Source organism: Zingiber officinale, chromosome 7A, assembly GCF_018446385.1.
Source record: "Zingiber officinale cultivar Zhangliang chromosome 7A, Zo_v1.1, whole genome shotgun sequence".
Classification (NCBI taxonomy): Eukaryota; Viridiplantae; Streptophyta; class Magnoliopsida; order Zingiberales; family Zingiberaceae; genus Zingiber; species Zingiber officinale.
Window position 1 is genome coordinate 124,553,642 of NC_055998.1, and position 21,706 is coordinate 124,575,347.

A 21,706-nucleotide genomic window follows, 5' to 3' on the forward strand; every position below is an offset into this window, starting at 1 on the left:
AAAAGGCGGGTCCCGCCGCCCAGCGGCCCCCTCACCCCTGCCCCACGAGTATGAGAGGGAGTAAATCACGGTGAATACGGGCCCGGCGATGACATGGCGGTCGAAGGTGTTTAGCACGGACAGATATTGATGTTATCGCAATTGCTGCCGCAGACCTTCGACCTCCCGACCCATGTTGCAAGAATACCATGTCATAACCGGTTGATCCCGCCCGTGGGGGCTGGTTGCTATCCATTACAAGCTCCAAGCTCTGTGTGTGAGAGAGAGAGAGGAAAAGAAAGAAGACGTTGAGAGAGGGGGTGTCACCGTGCTTCCACTCATCCTAACAGGCTGCTCTTGTCTCCCTCCTTACGCAAACACGTTGCAGAATCTCCATGTTTGCCCTCTGCAGATCTTCCTTCGCCATGTCCTCTTCTTAATCTTTAGGGTGCGTTTGGTTCGGGGTTATTCTTGATAACCTTGGTTATCCATCCAAGATTATCAACAAAAACCTTGTTTGGTTTAGGTATTCGATGATTCTCAAGTAATGTTCCATGCCCGACACGTCAGCAAAAGGGTCATGCAGCCCGGAATCGGAAAACCTCAAAAAACTAAGGTTTTTGTTGATTCCGGGGTTAATGATTTTTTTTTACCAAAAATACCCTCCGATAAGAAAAAACATGAAAAAAAGAGAAAAAATATAAAAAAATATAAAAAAATGTAAAAAACTAAAAAAATGTTTTAAAAAAAGTAAAATTTATTTTTTAAAAAAATAAATAATTTTAAAAAATAAAAAAATAAAAATTTTAAAAATAAAAAATAAAAATTTTAAAAAAAAATTAAAAATGTTAAATTTTTTTTAAAAAAAATTATAAAAATTTAAAATTTTTTAAAAATTTAAAATTTTTTAAAAATTTAAAAATTTAAATTTTTTTTAAAATTTTAAAAAATTTTAAAAAAATTAAAAAAAATTTAAAAAATTTAAAAATAAAAAAAAATTTTAAAATAAAATAAATAAATATAAAAAAATAAAAATATATAAATATAAATAATATAAAAATATAAAAACATTAAAAAATAAAAAAATACATAAAAAAGTAAAAAAATATACATGAAAAAGAAAAGTAAAAAAATATTAAAAAATAAATAAATAAATAATAATAATAATAATAATAATAATAAATAATAATAATAATAATAAATAATAATAATAATAATAATAATAATAATAATATTATTATTATTATTATTATGTATAGTTGGTTTTGTAACTGAGGGTAATACGGTAAAATATTAAATTAAGGTATTCATTAAAATCTTCAAACAAACAAGTTTTTGTTGCATTACCTTAGTTGAACCAAACAACATTTGGTTATATTTTATTCCTTATAACCTTGGTTATGTGATTACCTGGTAATCACATAACTAAGGTTATACATAATGACTTGAACCAAACGCACCCTTAGAGCCAATCATAGCCTCCAGCCGCCACGTGCATTTCACGTGAGGACAGGGATCAATTTTTTTTTTTTTTACCATGTTTGTAGTAAGCCAGTAATCGTTATTTTTACTATATTTAATATAAATAAATAAATATTAAAAGTAATTTCAAAATAGACCTAATCATAAAGGACTTTTAAGTAATTTCATAATGATGTGATTTGGTAGAATCAGCAGTACTAAAAATGTGATTTGATTAATACTTCCATTCTCCACGAGGAATTTAAGATAATTCTCAAATATTTTCATGTAAATATCACATTTTTTTAGTAAATATTTCATAAAACTATCACCGCTTACTAAACACTCTTAGTCATTAATTAGTCTTGATAGATGGTCTACCCACCCTTAATAATTTAATTAAAGTGGTTGTACCTTTATTACCACGTGATTATTACACGAATTTAACTCTCACATGTTACTAAAAGATTATGGGTTACGTTAAATAATTATTTGATATCATTGTTATTATATATATATATATATATCTCTATAGCATCAAATTAATTTTAATTTAATTGTTCCATTCGGCTTGATTTAATTAAAGTGGTTAATTTTGTCGTCGCGTGCACTTGTGGAGACTGCACACGTTGTTGCTCCGGGAAGCGTGCCGACGTGGCAACCCCCGGGCCCCGTCATAGAATCTAGTGCTATATTTTAATGATATTTTGGGCCTATTGTTTCCTGGCGCACAGCTTTCCAAAGCGAAATTCAATAGGAAAGTGTCGGCATTACAGGCTATTCTCCGCACGTGTTTCGAAGAATCTGGTGTCACGTGCGAGATGAGCCCCTCGACCCGACGGACGATTGCGGGTGGATCGCAGACGACGCCCATTCCCGCCATCTCCTCGCCTGCTCCGCCCCGCGCTAATCGCACCGCCTCCGGCGCGCCTCCACCTGAAACTTCTGCCTCGCCGATTACCTCAGCGAGAAAAATTCCTCTCTTTTTTTTTGACTTCATCTCTTCTAAAAATCATCTTTTCCCCTAGATTAGCCGATCAAAATCCGATCTTTATGCAGTTTTCAACACGAACTCGAGCAATACTGTGATCCAGATCTTCGACGCCACCTTCTTCGCCCTCTTCTACTCCTCCGCCGCCTCCGAACGCCGACCTGGCCCCTCCGCTGCGGGATGTACTAGCAGTGACCCTAACCACAGGCGGAGAAGGAAGGTCTACGGCCAGGCCTCAATCACTATCGGCCATGGCTGCGGCTGCCTCTGCTCTTCCCGGAGCTTTGATAGACTTTGCCAAGCGGTAAAAATGGGCTAACTGCGCCCGAGCCATTTCCGGCTCAATTGAACCATTCTGACACTTCTAATCAAGACGACGAACCAAACTGGTCGGGCCAGACCCGATTCGACCATTCCGGCTCACAACCTAACGCTAATCAGCCCCCCACCGTCGTCCATAAACCCCGAACGCTAAGCCACTCGTTCCGAACTGGAAGAGGAATCTCGTAAATGGCGTGCAAGGCTGTGGTTATCTGGTCGATGCTGCTCTCGGAGCGGCCACGGCGCCTCTCCCACAGCACTGTTCTGGCTTCCTCTCCTCCGCTCCTTTGGCGCCGAGGTAAGGCTTGGTTTGGAGCTACCCAGATTCGGTGCTCTCACGGTGTCGCCCCATCGGCCGCCTCCCCTCAGGACGAGCAGGGCCCGCCCCAGGAGGCCGTACTTAAGGCCATCTCGGGTTAGTCTGTCTCTAGTTTGTAATCTGGGTTTTCTATATCAGATCAGTTTTCTTTATTATTATTATTATTTCTTATGGTTTGGTTCTGACCTAGTTTTCCCTGTCTAAGGTGCGGAGAGGGTAGTTTGAATGTTGTTTGGAAATGAATGCAACTGTGTGTTATATTTAGTTGAACGTTAGGGAAGGATTTGTACTATCTTCCATGTGTTTAAAGATCATGGGAGCTTATCGATCTTTCTTTGCACGTTGTTCATGTTATTTTCATTGCGATTCTTGTGATTCCTTTTTATTATAATGTGAAGTTGGAAGCAGATTTAGTATCACTCAACCAATTTTGATTTGGGTTCAATTTGTTGTTTCCACTTTTTGTGGGAGGTTGGCAAGCCAAGTTTAACAGAGATGGTAGCGTCAAAAGGAGTTTTGTCTATATATGGTCTTAGTCTGAGCAAAAGAGTTTAATCTACATAATGCAATGCAGATATATATGTATAATCTGCTTTGTAAAAAAATCAGGTGGATTTTTTCCGCAAGTGCCTTTAAAACAACTTGTTTGAGTTGAAGACCAGTCTAAAATCGTTTGTTAGAATCTACCGCTTCTAACCACTGGTTGAAAAAACAAATTCAATGCTTATAGAATGTGGAATCACCTCCACCATAAGCCAATCTGTTGGGATTTTCATCTTCCATTGGGAGAAAAACACACACTCTCAAAGAAAGAAAGTAGAATCATCTTCTCCATATGTTGCTACATTGGGATCATCGTTATCCGTGGTAGGAGAACACAAAGAAAAAACAATAGAAAGTTTAGACATTTACTATAATCCAGTTCTATGGGGAGAATAAAAGTTTATCTAATAAAAGAGCAAAAATGCAATGAAAAACAGATAAATCATTGTTCACACCTCGTGCAAAAACCCTCACACTATACCTTAGACTCCTAATTCAATACTAATGCAGACAATATAAAACTTCACCGCCAACGCTTCTTGAATATAAAAAGTTATACCAAAGAAGTAAAATTCTCATTTCTACAAGCTTTCTAGTGTTTCACTATCACAAGTAGAGGCTTCGAAACAGCCCCATGATTAAAAGATTTGCATCGTTTTGTTTTATTGGTCATCACAATGTAAAAAGTCACCAGAAAACATGTTGTATCACACTAAACAACCTGAAAAAGGGTTACTACTTGCTTGAGCTGTAATTGGGCCTAAGTGCCTAGCACTATTGACAACGCTACTCAATAGGCCTCACTTACCCAGCATTGAACCCCACATGTGCCGATAGTTTGTAAGACATGTGGTATCTGATTTTTGTCACCTGGCTCAATTTTTGCTTTAGCGAGCTATTTTTGTTAGTTCTAGCCTCTTGATTGTTGAACTCATATGCATTGGGTGGAACATTAAATCAAAGACAACTTAAAATAGAAATGCAACCATGAAGACAACTAGTAAGCTGTCAGCATATATTATTGACAAATGTTTTTGTCCTCTGTTAGTGCTTGTTTACAAGAAGAAAAAGGAAAAGAGAAGGGAAGGAAGGGAAAGAGGCTGCGGAAAGGAGAAACATCTTCCTTTATTTAGGTACTAATTAGTAAGGTGAACTAAAGGGAGACAATATCCATCAACACTCCAATTCCTAATTCCTAATTCCTAAAATTCAGTCGATTTATGACATGTATAAATATAATGGAGGGAAAGGAAGGGAATTTTTGTTCCTTTGATTTTCTTCCTCTTCTTTAATGTGTTGCCCCTAGCTGAGGACTTTGAATCCCTCCCTTCCCTTTTTCTCATTTTGACTTTCTTCTCCTCGAAATAATTGTTTATGGTGAGATGCTTTCATGTATTCATTTGCTTATGGAGTGGTTGTTGAAAATGAGTGAATGGAGAAGAGAGTGAAGAAGAAAGAAGCTCCATTCTGAAAAAGATTTTAGTCCCATATTGGAAGTTTCAAGGCTTGATGGTTGGTTTATATTGTTTCACAAGCATGTGTGTTGTGAACAAATAAATGAGTGGAAGCTTGCTCTTGTGTGTGGATGCATAGGGAGGGTGCAAATCTAGGGCCCGGATTGCACTGAACCAAGTTTGCTTGTGTGCGAGCACGACCTATGCACACCCAAATAAATTAACCGACATTTTGCCACTTGGATTATTCTTTTTTTCATTAACGCTTAAATAAGAAACGCATATTAATATAATGCATATGACGTTTCTTTAGCAAATGGAAAAGTAACCTCATGCAAGGCATCCTATAAAAGGCCTTGAGCATGAGAGGAAAAGAAATAAGGAAAAAGAAAGATTAAATAATCTTTCCATCCACCTTCTTTTCCCTCTTCTTCTTATCTGTCGTTTCTTTCTTCCACTCGACAGAACCCTGGTGATAGCATTCGGGTATTTCTCAGTTCGCCGCAACCACCAGTGCTAGGTGGAGATTGCGGTTTCACCGTTGTATCCTGGGAAACAGACGACCCGAGTAAGCCTCGAAGCACAGCCGGAGGTGGACGAATCTGTTTCAAGGAAACTGCGTCATTCGCAGGCCTCGGTCAGCCTCTTCGCCTGTTCGGCTTGTCTCGCTGTTCGCTCGACCGGCCATTCTGCCTACCCGACCTCGCTGCTCGGTCGGCCCCTTCGTTCGCCCAGTCAGCATCTTCGCTCGCTCGGTCGTCCGCCCTCGGTACACTCGGTTGGTCTCACTACTCGCACGATCAGCCTGTTTTGTTGCTCGCCCGGTCGACCACCTGCTCGGCCCGGTCTACCTTCAGTCCGCGCGGACTTTGCTGCTTTGACACTCTGCTCACTTAACCACTCCGTGGTCAGAAAACCAGCCCCTGCTGGCAGCCTGAGATTATCAGCTCAGGTCATTTTAACAGATAAGTGAATTTAAATTCAGTATATTTAAATTCAGCTAATACCCCGTAAAATCTCCGGCTACAGATTGATTGTCTCCAACAATCTTGAAACAGATTCGTTTCTGTTGAGATGGCCACAAAACAGAATGTTGAGGTGCAACAGACTCAACAAATAAAGGCCCCCTCCGCCCCGATTGGAACTGTACCAATCAATCATGGGGAAAAGCCAGATAAGTTCAGTGGACTGAACTTCAAGAGGTGGCAGCAGAAGATGCTCTTCTACCTGACCACACTCAATCTGGCTCGGTTCTTGACCGAGGACCCTCCCAAGCGCACTGAGGATGCTGATGCGCAAACCATCAGTACAGTGGAGGCATGGACTCATTCCGAGTTCCTTTGCCGAAACTACATTTGCTGTACACTGTGTATAGCATGAAGAGTACGGCTAAGGAACTGTGAGTCCCTAGACAAGAAATACAAGACGGAGGAGGGCAAAGAAGTTCATCGTGGGTCGATTCTGGACTACAAGATGGTTGACTCCAAGACGGTGATCAGTCAGGAGCTTGGTGATCTTGCACGAGATCCATTTGGAAGGTGGTTTCTGAGTGAAACCTTCCAGATGGTTGCTATCATTGAAAAGTTGCATTCTGGATAGAAGGACTTCAAGAACTACCTGAAACACAAGCGGAAGGAGATAAATATGGAGAACTCATTGTTAGAATTCACATCGAAGAAGATAACAAGAGTTTAGAGAAAATGTTATTCTCTCATGCTACTGTGAAAGCCAACGTGGTAGAGCATGGCCAAAGCTCAAAACGAAAGAACCCCAAAGTTTCTAAGATGGGACCTAGAGGAGGCATCAGCAAGAAGAAGTTCTCTGGGAAGTGCTTAACTGTGACAAAGTGGGTCACAAATCTTGGTGCAGAAAGTCGAAGAAGAAGCAAGAGGCCAACCTGAACGAGGGACCAGAAATGGACGACCTCTGTGCTGTGGTCTCCGAGCTAAACTTGATCGGTTCAAACCCGCGGCAATGGTGGATCGATACTGGAGCCACTCGACATGTCTGCTGCAACAAGGAGCTGCTCCACAACTTCGAAGAAGTCACTGGAGACAAACTGTTCATGGGGAACTCAGCAACCTCGGACATCACGGGCCAAGGAAAGGTGGTGCTGAAGATGACCTCGGGCAAGGACCTCACTCTGAACAATGTGCTGTATGTTCCGGAGATTCGTAAGAATCTAGTGTCCGGATCACTTCTGAGCAAGCATGGCTTTCGCATTGTTTTTGAGTCGGACAGAGTTGTATTGTCCAAAAATGGGATGTTTGTAGGAAGAGGCTATGTATCTGATGGGCTGTTTAAGCTCAATGTAATGGCCATTAGGCCCAAGATAAATAAAACTGAAAGCTCTTCCACTTATATGCTTGAGTCTTCGTGTTTGTGGCATGGTAGACTAGGACATGTTAACTACGATGTGTTGCGTAGATTAATAAATATGCAAAGCATACCTTCATTCCACCTTAACCCAAAACACAAGTGTGAGATTTGTGTTGAAGCGAAAATGACAAGGTCATCCTTTCAACATATTGAAAGAAGTAATGAACCACTTGACCTAATCCACACTGATGTGTGCGACCTAAAAGGTACGCCAACACGTGGTGGTAATAAATATTTCATCACTTTTGTAGATGATAACACAAAATACTATTATGTGTATCTTCTCAAAAGTAAGGATGAAGCTATAGAGAAATTTGCTCTTTATAAGAATGAGGTTGAAAACCAGCTTAATAGAAAGATTAAGGTGGTTCGAAGTGACCGAGGCGGTGAATATGTGTCACCGTTCACTAAGTTGTGTGCTGAACATGGGATCAGATACAAAACAACAGCTCCTTATACTCCTCAGCAAAATGGAGTTGCTGAGCGAAAGAATCGAACTCTTAAGGAGATGATGAATGCTCTTCTATTGAGCTCTGGATTGCCAGAGTCCATGTGGGGGGTTAACAGCTAATTACCTTTTAAATAAGGTGCCCCGGAAGAAAATAGATAAGAGCCCTTATGAGTTGTGGAATGGAAGACAACCGTTATACAAGTATTTACGAATGTGGGGGTGTCTTGCCAAAGTGTTGGTACCTGATCCAAAAAGGATTAAGATAGGACTAAAGACTGTTGACTGCATATTTATTGGATATTCACAAAACAGCAGTGCTTATCGATTTTGTGTGTATGTCACACATACTGGAGATATACCTGAACTCGATAATCGAATCGAGAAATGCCTCTTTCTTTGAACATGTGTTTCAGTATAAGACCTGTGAGGATGCTAGCTCCTCAAAACGGGCGAATGAAACACAAGGTGAAGAAAATGATAAGAAACCGGTGGAGATTGAGCTTAGGCGGAGCAAAAGAGCTCGGGTAGAAAAATCCTATGGATCGGATTTTATCACTTTCATGTTGGAGAGTGAGCTTCGTAGTTACTTCGAAGTCGTAGGCTCTTCCGATGGACCTCACTGGAAAGAGGCAATTAGATCGAGATAGAATCTATCTTGCAAAATCACACTTGGGAACTTGTGGATCTTCCTTCAGGAAGTAAACCACTAGGTTGCAAGTGGATTTTCAAGAAGAAAATGAAGTCGATGGCACGATCGATAAATACAAGGCAGATTGGTAATCAAAGGATACCGACAACGAGAAGGCCTTGATTACTTCGATCTCCGGTATCGAGAATAACTTCCATTAGAGTATTGTTGGCTATAGCCGCTCTATGGAATCTCAAAATACATCAAATGGATGTAAAAACAGTCTTTCTAAACGGAGATTTAGAAGAGAAAATCTACATGGAGCAACTTGAGGGGTTTTCTATACTAGGATAGAAAACAACGTTTGTAGATTGGTGGTCATTATATGTCTTGAAACAAGCACCAAAGAAGTAGCATGAGAAATTTGATAATACATGAAGGAATATAGATTCAAGATTAATGAATGTGAGAAATATGTATATATGAAAACCACAGAGAATGACTATATCATCTTGTGCCTATATATAGATGGCATACTTATCATTAGAAGTAATGATAAGATAATCAAATCACTAAAGATATATTGAACTCAAGATTTGACATGAAAGACATGAGTCTAGTTAATATGATTCTGGAAATCAAAATTCTTAAAACAACAAAAAGACTTGCTCTTAGTCAGTCTCATTATGTGGATAAGATTCTTGAGAAATTCACCAAGGATGATGTTGTGTTGGCACGAATGACGATAGATATAAATCAACATCTATCGAAAAATTGAGGTAAAAGTATCTATCAAATTGAGTACTATCAAGTGATTGGAAGTCTGATATACCTGATAAATTGTACATGACCAGACTTGGCCTACGTAGTAAGTAAACTGAGTAAATACATGAGTAATCCTGGTGTTGGCCATTGGAAAGGGATAACAAGAGTATTGAGGTACTTGAGGTATACTCGTGAATATGGATTACACTATTCGAGATATCCAACGATGCAAGTGGATATCCGATATAAAAGACTCTAAGTCTCGAGTGGATATATCTTCACTCTAGCAGGTGCAGCCATTTCCTAATAACAAGATCCACGATGGAATCTGAGTTTGTAGCTCTTGACAAATGTGGTGAAGAGGTTGAATACTTCGACAATTCTTAGAAGATATTCCGAGATGGTCGATTGTATACATTGCGATAGTCGATCAGTAATTGGTGGCACAGAGCCATCTGTATAATGGTAAGTCTAGACATATACGTCGTAGACATAATACCATTAGACAACTACTCTCAACTGGAGTTATCACTGTTGACTATGTGAAGTCAAAGGATAACCTAGCGGATCCGCTAACCAAAGGGTTAAATCGAGAGTTAGTTGCAAGCTCATCACAGGAAATGGGCTTGATGCCGTTGTCAGCGATCAGTGCAGAGGACACCCAACCTATGCTGATTGGAGATCCCAAAAATTAGGTTCAAAGGGACAACTAATCTGCACTGACTAGACACACTGTGGGGGGTATCCCATTGAAACAGTGATTAGAGCAGGATAAGCTAATGGGCTTTTAATGATCAAGAAGAGTATATGACAACTCTTGAGGGATCACCTATGTGAGAAAAAAGTGGGGCCGCTTCGAAGAGAATTGGAGACACAATTCTTAGAGCTTCTCACAGAACCAGGCGTGTTCATGGCCAAGAACGAACACACTCATGAGAACTGAGTTGTATCAGGGAGAGTCTTGGGTGAGATTTGTCACTGCTTATACAAACGACAGTATAGTTCAAAGACATCGTGTCTATTATCAGCCAGTAAGCAATCAAATCTTCACAAGGGAGGGTTCAAAGGGTAAAACCTACCTATCCTATACTTGACTCAACTGCTGGATGTTATCACTTACTCTATCTCCATTCATGTGGGGGATTGTTGAAAATGAGTGAATGGAGAAGAGAGTGAAGAAGAAAGAAGCTCCATTCTGAAGAAGATTTTAGTCCCATATTGGAAGTTTCAAGGCTTGATGGTTGGTTTATATTGTTTCACAAGCATGTGTGTTGTGAACAAATAAATGAGTGGAAGCTTGCTCTTGTGTGTGGATGCATAGGGAGGGTGCAAATCTAGGGCCCGGATTGCACTGAACCAAGTTTGCTTGTGTGCGAGCACGACCTATGCACACCCAAATAAATTAACCGACATTTTGCCACTTGGATTATTCTTTTTTCATTAACGCTTAAATAAGAAACGCATATTAATATAATGCATATGACGTTTCTTTAGCAAATGGAAAAGTAACCTCATGCAAGGCATCCTATAAAAGGCCTTGAGCATGAGAGGAAAAGAAATAAGGAAAAAGAAAGATTAAATAATCTTTCCATCCACCTTCTTTTCCCTCTTCTTCTTATCTGTCGTTTCTTTCTTCCACTCGACAGAACCCTGATGATAGCATTCGGGTATTTCTCAGTTCGCCGCAACCACCAGTGCTAGGTGGAGATTGCGGTTTCACCGTTGTATCCTGGGAAACAGACGACCCGAGTAAGCCTCGAAGCACAGCCGGAGGTGGACGAATCTGTTTCAAGGAAACTGCGTCATTCGCAGGCCTCGGTCAGCCTCTTCGCCTGTTCGGCTTGTCTCGCTGTTCGCTCGACCGGCCATTCTGCCTACCCGACCTCGCTGCTCGGTCGGTCCCTTCGTTCGCCCAGTCAGCATCTTCGCTCGCTCGGTCGTCCGCCCTCGGTACACTCGGTTGGTCTCACTACTCGCACGATCAGCCTGTTTTGTTGCTCGCCCGGTCGACCACCTGCTCGGCCCGGTCTACCTTCAGTCCGCGCGGACTTTGCTGCTTTGACACTCTGCTCACTTAACCACTCCGTGGTCAGAAAACCAGCCCCTGCTGGCAGCCTGAGATTATCAGCTCAGGTCATTTTAACAGATAAGTGAATTTAAATTCAGTATATTTAAATTCAGCTAATACCCCGTAAAATCTCCGGCTACAGATTGATTGTCTCCAACAGTGGTTTGGGCAGGAAGCTTAAATTGTGATCTGCTGAGACGGGCATATTATGCCACCAAAATGTTAAAAGTACTATTTTGTTTTATTGGCAAATGCTTTTGAATCTTTGTGTAATTTTTTTTTCCACATTTTCTCGTTGCCTTCAATTTGTTAAATTTTGTTGTCATTGCATCCAGAAGTATCAAAAGCTGAGGGAAGGGTTACACAGACAACCAACGTTGTTATTGGTGGTACAGTGGTTAATGACTCTACTGATGAATGGCTTGTTTTAGATAAGAAGGTATGCTACTGATCTACTAGACCAACCTACCCTTAATTTTGATTTGAAGTCAATCTTGCTAAATTGCACGTGCAGGTTTTTCCATAGCCTTTTAGTTCCAGGACATTTGTAATCAGCTGATATTGATTTTTTTTTTAAAAAAAAAAAATACCTTTCCACTTTTGAGTTGTATATGGGGAAACATATTTGAACCCCAGAGTTCACTTCTTTTCAAAATTTTCTGCAAACTCTGAAACTCATTTTACACTACACCTCATGACCTATGCCCTAAATCTATCTACTAGGATGCCAGTTTAGACCAAATAATGTCATGAATAGCAGATGATGTTGCTGACTGCTTGCTTGACTAGATGAAGTTACATACAAGGGCTGCAGTGGCTTCGCAAACTTCAGAAGGTTGAAACATAATTTTTCACACCATGTTTAATTTGTGGAGTGGGATTGATCAGGAAGAGAATAGTTATTCTTGGTAGATGAACGCATGGAATTAAGTTTGTTTCTCAAATGGAATAGATGCTTTGTTCTCATTTCTATTCCTATGTTTGATTTGCAAAAACTCTGTAAGCAATAGATAAGGAAAAATCTCCAAAAGAAGAAGATATCCTTGCGAATAAAATATTTCCTTATCGTGTATTGCAAAATAAATCTGCATAATATCTTTTGCTTATCGTGATGGTGGGAGTAGCTAATTTGGATAAAAAGAATAATTATTTTATCATGATATTGTAGTTGGTCGTATTTTTTTAACCAAATATAGTTGTTCCATTGAAATTCATAAGGAATAGAACTATTTATGCAGACAAACATGCGATTACAGTTTTGGGGAAATCTGATAAAAGTCGGTAAAGGGAAGAGAAAAATGAAATTCCCATGTATCCATATGAGGCCATGAGATCGACATGTCTTTATCTCATGGTAAAACCATTTATGGATAAAATATTGTTTTTGACTTTGCCATTATTTGTGACCTCTAGTTCACAATATTGTATATTTACATTTGAGCCAATATGTATGTATGCACCATACAGATAAGAACACGGTTCTCTAGTTCACAATTAGCTAGAGTCCTTATGCTGTTGTTTTTGGCTTTTCTTGGATGCTCAGATCAAGACCTACAACCAATCTTTTTGATACAATTTTGTCAAATGTTGTATTCTTTTCATATTATCAACTCAAATTTTTACTTTATCCATTCTGGCATAATGACAAGTAGGATTTTTTCTTAGAAATTTTTCTTCAAGACCTTTATGAATTTTGATGATCTGTTTGTATAACTGTTGGCATATTTGCACATAAGCCAAAAGGATAATTTATCTAGCTTTGTTCTTGGCCATTTATTCCTTGTCAAATTGAAGGTGTAACCGAAGAAGTGGTGTCTGTTGCTGAAATGGATATCACGACGCTTTTGCTAGTTGTCAATTAGTGTAATGTGAGATATAGACAACTCAATGTTTATGGACTTACTAAATACTTTTATGGAACAAATGTATCCTGTTCCACTTCAAATTTCAATTCTCTTAGCATTAAAGGAAAAATAAAATAACTATTTCTGGTTCTCAATTGAGAATGTAGCTATTGACTAATGTATTTGTACAGGTTAATTCATATCCCATGGTCAGACATTTTACTGCAATTGGAATTGGGGGTGATGAATTTGTCCAAGCAATGGTTGATGCTGTTGAATCTGTGATCCAGGAATCAATTCCTAAGGTTTGTGAATAATGCCATATAAACTAGTTATTCCTCGAGATAGTTACAAGTACAATTATGCATGCAAATGTTTTACATTTTTACTGTTTCTTTCGTTGCAAGGCCAGGATCACTATTTTGCCCTTTTGATTGATGAACTTTCAAAAAATAGGAATACTGAACTTTTTTGAGAAAAGGGATCACGAATGAGAGATTTCAAAGTTAGAGGAACAAAATTCTATGGATTCTCGCTTGATTTAAAGTGAATGAACCTATTTTTAACTTTGACAACTCTCTTTGCTTTCTTAGTCTTTCCTGCATATAGAGGATCAATAGAATTTATTCCGAAATGCATAGATCATTTTTTGTTATTCTCGAAAAAGTGCATATGTTAGGGTATCTGTTGAAATGATCCAGAACAGTAGTACCTTTGGAGCAAATGACAGCTAAAAATGTGAGCGCTGGCATCTAGACTCAAGTAGTGCAAACATGTTGGAAAGTCGACAAATGAAATTGTAGCCTCAAATGCCTCTTAGGGAGTGCTTGGTTGGATGGAATGGAAGCGAGGAATGGGAATGAGATTGAAAGTTGGTGTTTGGTTTGGGGTATTGATGGTGGATCCCACGGATTCAAACCCCCAAATATGGGATTGGGTCATTACCAAGTAAAATGGGGGGAATGGGAATCGGATTGAACCCCCCATTCCCGTTTTTTACTTCAATGAATCTCATTCCTATTCCCATTCTCTTCCGCAAACCAAGCGCCCCCTTCGTAATGCTTAAATCCTTTATGACGAAAATTGAACCGCTGTTTAAGGCAGTTTGGAATCAGAATATATTTTCTTCCCGATATTGGTTTGAGACGAAGGTTCTTGAAGAAGATTTTAAGGGATTGCTCAGGCATATATGTACATGAACATAAATCTCTTGTACTGTATTCTTTTTGTGTACGAAATACTTCAGCTTGTGCTTTATAATATCCATTAGCTAAAGCAATTTTATTCTAACATGAATAAGTTTCTAGTATATGCTCATAATATCCCTAATCTTTTTTGGATCAATATGGCTCGTGCAGGAATCACACTACTTACCTTTGCGTTAATTAATTTTGATCAACAGGGTAGGGTCACTCGGAAAGTATCATCGAGGGGCAAGTATGTATCAGTAAATATCGGGCCTATTCATGTCGTCTCTAGTGAACAGGTATGCTTCATTTCACCAAATGTGATGTCTTGCCATTAGGCACCATGCATAATTCATGCATTCGAACGACATTCTGCCCAGCTTTTAGCTTGCAATTTTCAGGTTCAAGCTGTATACAATGCCATGAAGAGCGACGATAGAATGAAGTATTTCTTATAAGCCATATGTTTCTAAAGATGCTGATCATGGCTCATCTTGGAGTGGATTATCAATGCCAATTCGCAGGGTTCTCTTGATGACCATATCGATTCTTCCTGATCGACGCGAGGCAACAAAAGCTCTGAAGCAGGTTGTCTGCCTCCTACTTATCCAATTTTTGAGCAAGTAGTGTGCTTCATTGAAATCTTTGCCAGATGAGTTTGTTAGAAAAATGTTATCAGGTACATGATAAATAAATTATATGATTAGTATGTATAATATTAATCGAGCTCCATGATCACATTTGTTAAAAAAAAATAATGTAATAGAGTTCATGATACATTATGTGTGTGATCAGTAATCCACATGCTGATATTAAAATACAGTCAATTATTGAATTGAAAAGATGATAGTTTATAATTTAATAAAGGTGCAATAATATGAGATGATATAATAAAATACTAAATGCGCCAATAATTATTTACTTATGCGGTTGCACATTTATTGATCTGCGCATGAAGACTTCTAAGCGACTCAGTAGTATAGATCCCACCTGCTACATTGATTGATTTGTATAGATTTCATCCGATAAATGGATGGGTAAATCTATTTAATTACAATCTGACTAATCAGAATTGAATTGTGATACATATATAATTAATAATATAAAGAGATGATATTATTAAAAGTATATTCTAATTGATTAAATTTTAATCATTTAGTATTATCCTAAATAGATAATATTTATTAAAATCAATTAATAAATTTTTATATTTCATCCTTTTTGTAAAGTACGGATCTGTTTGTGATTTAACCTGTTAAATTGAAACCGACACAAAACCCGATTTATTGGGGGGAGCAAATCGGGATTCGAAAATCCTGCTAAACCAATGACGTCATCTTCATTTCAGTGCGTTTCTTTCCTTTTATTTGGCAGCTAGAATCAATACAGGTAAGTGTACATATGGATATTTTGATAATATCATCTGTATATATTATAAGTATACACATGGATATTTTAGTAATATCATCTGTGTACATTAATTACATGCATGTACATACATGTATTTTAATTGAAGCATAGATAATTCTAACTGGCCAGATTCTGGCCAACAAGAATTATCGTATTAGGAATAAGACTTCAATCTAAAAAAATTAATGTCTTTATTTTTTAAAAAATAATGATTTTTAATCGTCTGCCGCCTTGACATATTAAAATTTTGGTGGAGTTTTTTTTCTGAAAGAACAGCATTGACGGTCAATGAGTTATAAAAAGAATAATAAAGGTATTTTTAAAATTAAAAAAATAAGTATTTTATAAAATAAGAAAAATATCTTTATTTCAAAAATATTTTTCATATAAAAAATATCTTTATTTTAATATTTTTAATAACTACTAAAAAGTTGATATAATATATAATAGCTAAGATATAACTGTTACAGCGTCTTAAAATAAAATTTAAAAATTCAACCTAATTAAAAAATTATTTATATAACACTTTTAAACAAAAATTTATTTATTAATTTGACCAATATCATTTAAATTTAATGAATATCACTTAAAAACATCAAAATTATTATAAATTTATTTTAATAATTATTAAATGTTTGTTGTAATATTGTAATATAATTTTTTTATAAGTAAAGTGTATATAAAAAAATTAGAGTATTTAAGTAGTGTCTCATGTTGGATAAATCAAAGATGAACTTACTATCTAATTGACCCTAAAAAAATTATTTCTAACCCTCTATATAAGATATATAGAAACAGATAAATTTTTACCATAAAAACATCTAAATACTCGTAACATCCTTCTTTAAATAGACATTTCATGTTCCATATGTAGTCAATCGTTTATTCTTCTCTATAGGGCTGCAATGTATAGACACTTCGGTGGTCTTGTATCTCTATTGTTGGTGGAAAAATAGCACTATCTATTTTCCAATTAGTCCCATCTCTTCCTTATGCGAAGACATATCTGTGTCATATATATGTAGAAATTAAGAAAAAGAAAAAAACTAGATATATTATTGAATTCAAATTGATAATCAGAAATATAGAGTATAAGATTTTTATATAGTTTAATTAAGAAATAAATTCTAAATATAAAAGAGTAAAAGACCAAATTGTCCTAAAAGATATAAACAAATAAATATATATAATCTAACGCCCCCCTCAAACTCATACAACTAGAAGCATTGAGAGTTTGTCAGATAAAAATAATACATATTTCGGTTGACCAAGCCTAGTTCTAATTGTTTTGTTACGAAGCAAAGATATCCACTTAGGCCAATTCGTCCTATTCAGATATTCACGACCAAGAGGTACTGGATTCTCTTTCGGATAGGCCCTGAAAGGAGAAGGAAGGCTGGAATGCCAAGAGACGTCTGTCTATTCTCTAATTCACCCGCCCCGATCCGCTTTGGGAACGTTCAGTGCCAAAGTCACTGAATGGGTAAGTCGCCAATCCCTAAAATAGAAGTAGAATGTGACTTGGTAAACATATCAACAATCTGTAGCTTTGAAAGAATAAAAGATAATGTGATGGTGTCAATCTGAAGATGGTGACGAGTAATGTGACAATCAATTTCAATATGTTTCGTCCGTTCATGAAAAATTGAATTACGTGTACTTTGAATAGTACTATGATTATCACAATATAACGGAGTAGGTTGATGAAGAGAAAATACTCATATCCGCAAGCAACCAACGCAATCAAACTATCTCACAAGTAGTTGAGGTCATGACATGATACTCAACTCTGTGAAAGATCTAGAAATAACATCTTGCTTCTTTATTTTCCAAGAAATGACGGAATACCAAGAAAAACATAAAAGCTAGTGGTAGATTTACGATCCGTAGGATCACCAGCCCAATCCGCATCAGAGTATGCAAGCAGCTCAAGAGATGAAGTAGAAGAAAATAAAAGGCTTTGAAATTGAGTGTCCCAAAGATATCTGAGAATACAAAGAACAACAACCCAATGAACTGTAGTTGGTGCAGCGATAAATTGACTAACGACATGAACAGCATATACAATATCTGGACGAGTCACAGTGAGATAAATCAAGCTTCCAACAATAGTTCTGTATAAACTAAGATCTGACAAAGGTGAGCCATCGGATAGAGAATATCGAGCATGAGTCTCAATAGGAGTATCAACGACTCTATTATCAATAAAATGAGCATGCTCAAACAGATCAGATATATACTTTGATTGAGATAAAAGATAACCTTTTGGGAAATAAACAACCTCAATGCCCAGAAAGTAGCATAATATACCCAAGTCTTTCATAGGAAAATGATGAGCCAACTCAGACTTCAGGGAAGCAATTCCATCAAAATCATCATCAATAATAATCATGTCATCAACATATAATGATAAAAGAATATGACCTGCACTCATACATCTAACAAATAATGCTAAATTATGATTACTAGGATGAAAATCAAGCGAAGTAATCACTCTACAGAATTTCTCAAACCAAGCACAAGGTGCTTGTTTGAGACCATAAAGTGCTTTGAGAAACCTGCAAACTTCATCAAGTTGGTGTGAAATATAGAGCTGTCAGACGGGCCAACCCGTGGCGGGGCGGGTCGACCCGTGGCGGGCTAATCATTTGGCGGGGCGGGGCGGGCCAACCCGCCAACTTGGCGGGTTGGGAAATTTCCAACCCAACCCATTCTAAGGTGGGTTGCGGGTTTGGCGGGTCAACCCGCGGGCCCATCAAAAATTTTTAAAAAAATTAAAAAATATTTCATATCTTCAACATTTTACTTCGAAAAAGTTTTCTACAATTAAATGTATACATAAACATGTATCTTAAATATAAATGAACACAAACGAATACTTATGTTGGATGAAAAGTACTATTTTTATTTCAAAATTATAACAAAGAAAGATAATAAATTGGCCTAAAACTTAACTTATATATGTTTTTCAACCCGCGGGCCAACCCAAGCCCGAGCGGGTCGACCCACGGCGGACTTGGGTTGATAAAATTCCAACCCAACCCGCTTAAGTTGTTTGGCGGGGCGGGCCAACCCGATGGGCCTAACCCAAATTGACGGCTCTAGTGAAATACCAGGAGGAGGTGTCATATAAACTTTTTCATGAAGATCACCATTTAGAAATGCATTCTTAACATCCATCTAAGATATTCTCCATCGACGAATAGAAGCAACAACAATCAGAGTATGAACAGTCGTCATTTTTGTAACAAGAGTAAATGTTTCCTCATAATTCATGTCATACTCCTGAGAATAACTTTTAGCAACAAGATGAGCTTTGTATCGCTCGATAGATCCATTAGATTTATTTTTGATCTTATATACCCAACGAGAACCAATAGTGTATTTTCCTGGTGGCAACGGAACCAACTCTCATGTATGAGTCTGATACAAAGCAGTTAGTTTTTCAGCCATAGTACTTTGCCAAAGTGGATTGCAAATAGTTTTTCTATAGGATACAGGCTCAGAAAGATAATAAATAGATGCAACAAATAAAGCAAAAGAATGAGAATAACAAGAATAAGCAAAATCTGGTAGTTTAGTAGACTTACGAACACAAGTGAATTGACGATGGTGGAGAGAATGATCATCCACAACCTCAGGAGATGATTGGGTAGTGGCAGAAGAAGGAGCATGTGAAGCGGATATCTCAGGAACCAAAGTACTAGATTCAGTTGAACTACTACCAGTAAGAGATGTGGATGAAACTTCCTTAGTATCGGTATTGAAAGGACCAATACAAAGTAGATCTAACTTTGTTATATTATGCGAATTAGCTGGAATAGAAAAGAATGGAATATGCTCAAAAAACACAACATGATGAGAGACATACAATTTTTGACTAACTAGATTAAAGCAATGATATCCTTTTAAAGTAATACCATAATCCAAAAAGACATAAAGAGCAGACCGAGAGGCTAATTTATTACTCTCAACATGTAGACGAAGGATAAAGCAAGTATAACAAAAAACATGCAAAGAGGAATAGAGAGGAACATGCCCATACAATTTTTCAAAAGATGATAAGCCTAAATTGTGTGAGGTTGGAATTCTATTAATCACGCGAGAAGCGGTAAGGATCGCTTCCCCCAAAAGGTACTAGGAACATTGGTAGACAATAAAAATAAACGGAATATTTCAACAAGATGTCTATATTTTCGTTTAGCCGCATCATTCTGTTCAGGAGTATCTGTACAAGAGGTTTGATAAATAGTATCATCAGAAGCAAATAATTGTGAAAAAATGATTTGAAGTTTATTCACCCTTAAATCACAACGAAAATATTTTATGACACTAGAATATTGAGTTTTCATAAGAGCTCTGAAGTTGTTGAAAATAGTAAGATAATCAGACATGTGTTTCATAAGATAGACCCAAATATAACGAGTGCAATCATCAATAAATAAAACATAAGACCTTGACCCCCCCCTCCTTTTGTAAGAATATGTGAGGGTCCCCCACGCATCAAAATGGATAAAATCAAATAGAGCAGAAGAAAATGAAAGACTTTTAGAAAATGGTAAGGTGAAAAACTTGGCCAGTTTACAACCACTACAATAAAAAATATCAAAACTTTTTAAAGGTCCTAATACTCCTATAGAAGTTAAAAAGTGCAAATGAGATGCTGAAATATGATACCAAAAATGTCGGGCGGTTGGGCTGTGGATTGAGATAGTAAGTTTCAAATAAAAGAGATAAACATTTGAGAGTGGAACTTACTCAGAAAGTAGACTCTTCTTATTGAGACTTCAAACACCCCAAGTTATTATAGAGACTTCAACTTCCTAGGTAAGGCTTAAGTGAGGCTTGAATGCCTTGCAAAGGATAAGACTTGTCTTAAATAGAGAGGTAAAGGTTCTTCGGGTGCTCTGATGGGCCCCATCGTCGAGGTACCTTTATTCCCTGATAAGATCAAGCACTGAAAACAGTACTTAGTGTTGTTACTTTACAACTCATAAAGCAGAAAAGATAAGGACACGTCCTGACTTCTTTGCATAAAGATAGACATCTCATAATTTTCTTTACATAAAGGTGACGGTGCTAGGTCTTGTCAAACTTTAAAGTTGTTCATCCTATGCACCGCATCATTTAGGAGATTTGATGCTTGTTCCAGCTGGTGATCCACTTGCCTGGTGATAGGGTGTCATCCGGACCACCAATTATCTTTGGTACTTAGATGCTGACATTCTCATAACTTAAGTGAGTGCAAGATTCGTAGTTGTTGAACAGTATTTGTGGCTTGGATTGCTGCTCTTTGTTGAATTTGGTGGAGTTCTTCCCTGATTCATTGGTCTTCATCTAGGAAAATTGGGTATTGTCGTTGTAGTAACCTCTGGTATTGTTCAGCCAGGTAGAGAGGTTGTCGAGAACTTTCAGGATCTCCACTTTTGCTTATGGGCAGGGTTGAGATTGAACTTCCTTCACTGCTTGAGGAATTAATTCAAGACCTCCAAGAATCTGCTCCAATTATTCTGAAATAATAGAGAGGTGATTAGTCTTGATAAAGCATCGACAAGTTGGTTGTCCTTGCCATCAATATGCTCAAAGGATATAGGAATGTCGGTTCCCGTAATATAGTCGGTGAAGGTTAACCATTTGACTCTTGATGGTTTATTAGCAGCTGTTTTTCCAAAGAAGCTAATAATGGCCTAGCAATCAGTGCGGATAATTAATTCTTGTTTCTCTAGATAATAAATCTTTAGAGCTTCTAAGGTATTCATAACCGCATGCAGCTCAGCATCAATTGTTGATTTAATGGGGGAATATTTTTCACTAGAATAGGCACAAATTCTTTCAGTTATTTTGGGATCAAACTTGTATTGTTTTCATTTACAAATTCCTCCCCAGCCTTCTAGGCATCCATCTAT

General features: G+C 37.6%; 1 protein-coding gene across 2 annotated transcripts; it reads left to right on the forward strand.

The window, feature by feature from the left end:
- The first annotated feature begins 2,214 nt into the window (after window positions 1-2,214).
- On the forward strand, window positions 2,215-15,232 carry LOC122002375. Of its 2 annotated transcripts, none has more exons than XM_042557520.1 (5): window positions 2,215-3,167; window positions 11,698-11,798; window positions 13,395-13,508; window positions 14,606-14,689; window positions 14,792-15,232. In XM_042557520.1, exons 1-5 carry the CDS (start codon window positions 2,942-2,944, stop codon window positions 14,846-14,848), a joined length of 582 nt encoding a protein of 193 aa, XP_042413454.1. In that variant the 5' UTR covers window positions 2,215-2,941; the 3' UTR covers window positions 14,849-15,232. The 2 variants fall into 2 exon arrangements, with proteins under 2 accessions (XP_042413454.1, XP_042413453.1); XM_042557519.1 differs by having other exon boundaries at window positions 2,218-3,167; window positions 11,695-11,798.
- Window positions 15,233-21,706: the final 6,474 nt, after the last annotated feature.

Coding starts and splice junctions, on each gene's coding strand:
- LOC122002375 (XM_042557519.1), top strand. CDS start 2,942: ATGGCGTGCAAGGCTGTGGTTATCTGGTCGATGCTGCTCTCGGAGCGG. Junction 11,799..13,394: donor GGCTTGTTTTAGATAAGAAG/GTATGCTACTGA, acceptor GTATTTGTACAG/GTTAATTCATATCCCATGGT. Junction 14,690..14,791: donor ATGTCGTCTCTAGTGAACAG/GTATGCTTCATT, acceptor TGCAATTTTCAG/GTTCAAGCTGTATACAATGC.